The sequence below is a fragment of the Eurypyga helias genome, unplaced genomic scaffold, assembly GCF_000690775.1.
Source record: "Eurypyga helias isolate BGI_N326 unplaced genomic scaffold, ASM69077v1 C15789047, whole genome shotgun sequence".
Taxonomy (NCBI): Eukaryota; Metazoa; Chordata; class Aves; order Eurypygiformes; family Eurypygidae; genus Eurypyga; species Eurypyga helias.
The window spans coordinates 535-1,561 of NW_010285251.1; the positions used below are offsets into that span (position 1 = coordinate 535).

Consider the following 1,027-nt stretch of genomic DNA (forward strand, 5'->3'; position numbering starts at 1 on the left):
CCTTAAGCAGTATCTCAGGTGGGTGTTTTGGGTCTCACCCTGAAATACGATCACAGACAGCTTACAAAGGCACTGAGCCTAAGCTCAAATGCGTGTACTATGTTGCTATTCCCTGACTGAAACCTTACACCCAAAACAACACTGAAGAGTAATTTGGATAGTAATTAAAATAGAACAGACAAAATGTACTTGTGTGAAATAATTACAGCTTTAAATACATTTATTAATCATGCATCAGCAGCACTAGGAAAAGTTCCACACAGCATCGCTGTAGCAAAATCCACTGTAGGCCACCTCATTACAGTGCTGCTGTGAACGGCACATCCAACCTTGTCGTATTTATTTCTCACAAATAGGGCTGGTCTTTTGAAATTTCCCATTTCTTAAGTGCTGGTCCTGGTGTCACAGGTTTTTTCTCAGCTGTTGTCACTGAAGAGCTTGAACTGGGGTAGAGGAAGGGAGAGAAGAAAAGGTTTTAATAACAGCATGAACACTGATTCAATCAGGAGTACAGGTTTCATTAGTGCTAGAGAGGTTAGTTAAGTCAACATCCAGCCACCTCACTTATTTGTTCTGTCTGTATTGCCTCTTCAGTTAGTTAAGCATTCTTCTACAACCTGGGAAATCAAATACTGCTTATTGGAAGAGTTCTGCGTTGCTGGCATAAGTCAAGCAAGGCTGAAACGCGCTCAGCTTGAACAGCGACAGCAGCAGAGCTGCGGCACCCACCAGGTCAGACCTACCTGCCAGCTTGAGCCCCTGCAGCAAGGGTCTTCTGCGCCGTCACGACCACGATGGGCGGGAGAGACTCTCGGCGTCCGTCCCGGCTGCAGTAATAGTTATTGGCGAATTTGTGACTAGGACCCACCGGGAGTTGAGGCGGCGGCTGGGTTCTAGACAAAAGAAGGGTTCCAGGACGTCAGGCGCGGGCGGCGGGTCCCCGCGCTCAGGCCGAAGCCTGCGGTGCAGCCCACCCCGTCCGCACCTCTTCGAGATCTCCGTGTAACGCAGCGACAGCTTGGCCTGC

The 1,027-nt window shown here is 49.0% G+C and overlaps 1 protein-coding gene across 1 annotated transcript; it reads right to left on the reverse strand.

Moving 5' to 3' along the window:
* Nucleotides 1-346: 346 nt before the first annotated feature.
* NDUFA7 (NADH dehydrogenase (ubiquinone) 1 alpha subcomplex, 7, 14.5kDa) lies at nt 347-1,023 on the reverse strand (the record flags this gene model as incomplete). The annotated part of the gene is made up of 3 exons (XM_010160049.1): nt 347-443; nt 744-893; nt 986-1,023. Coding segments are annotated over 3 exons (285 nt in total), but the record flags the coding sequence as incomplete, so codon positions are not given.
* Between the last annotated feature and the right edge of the window lie 4 nt (nt 1,024-1,027).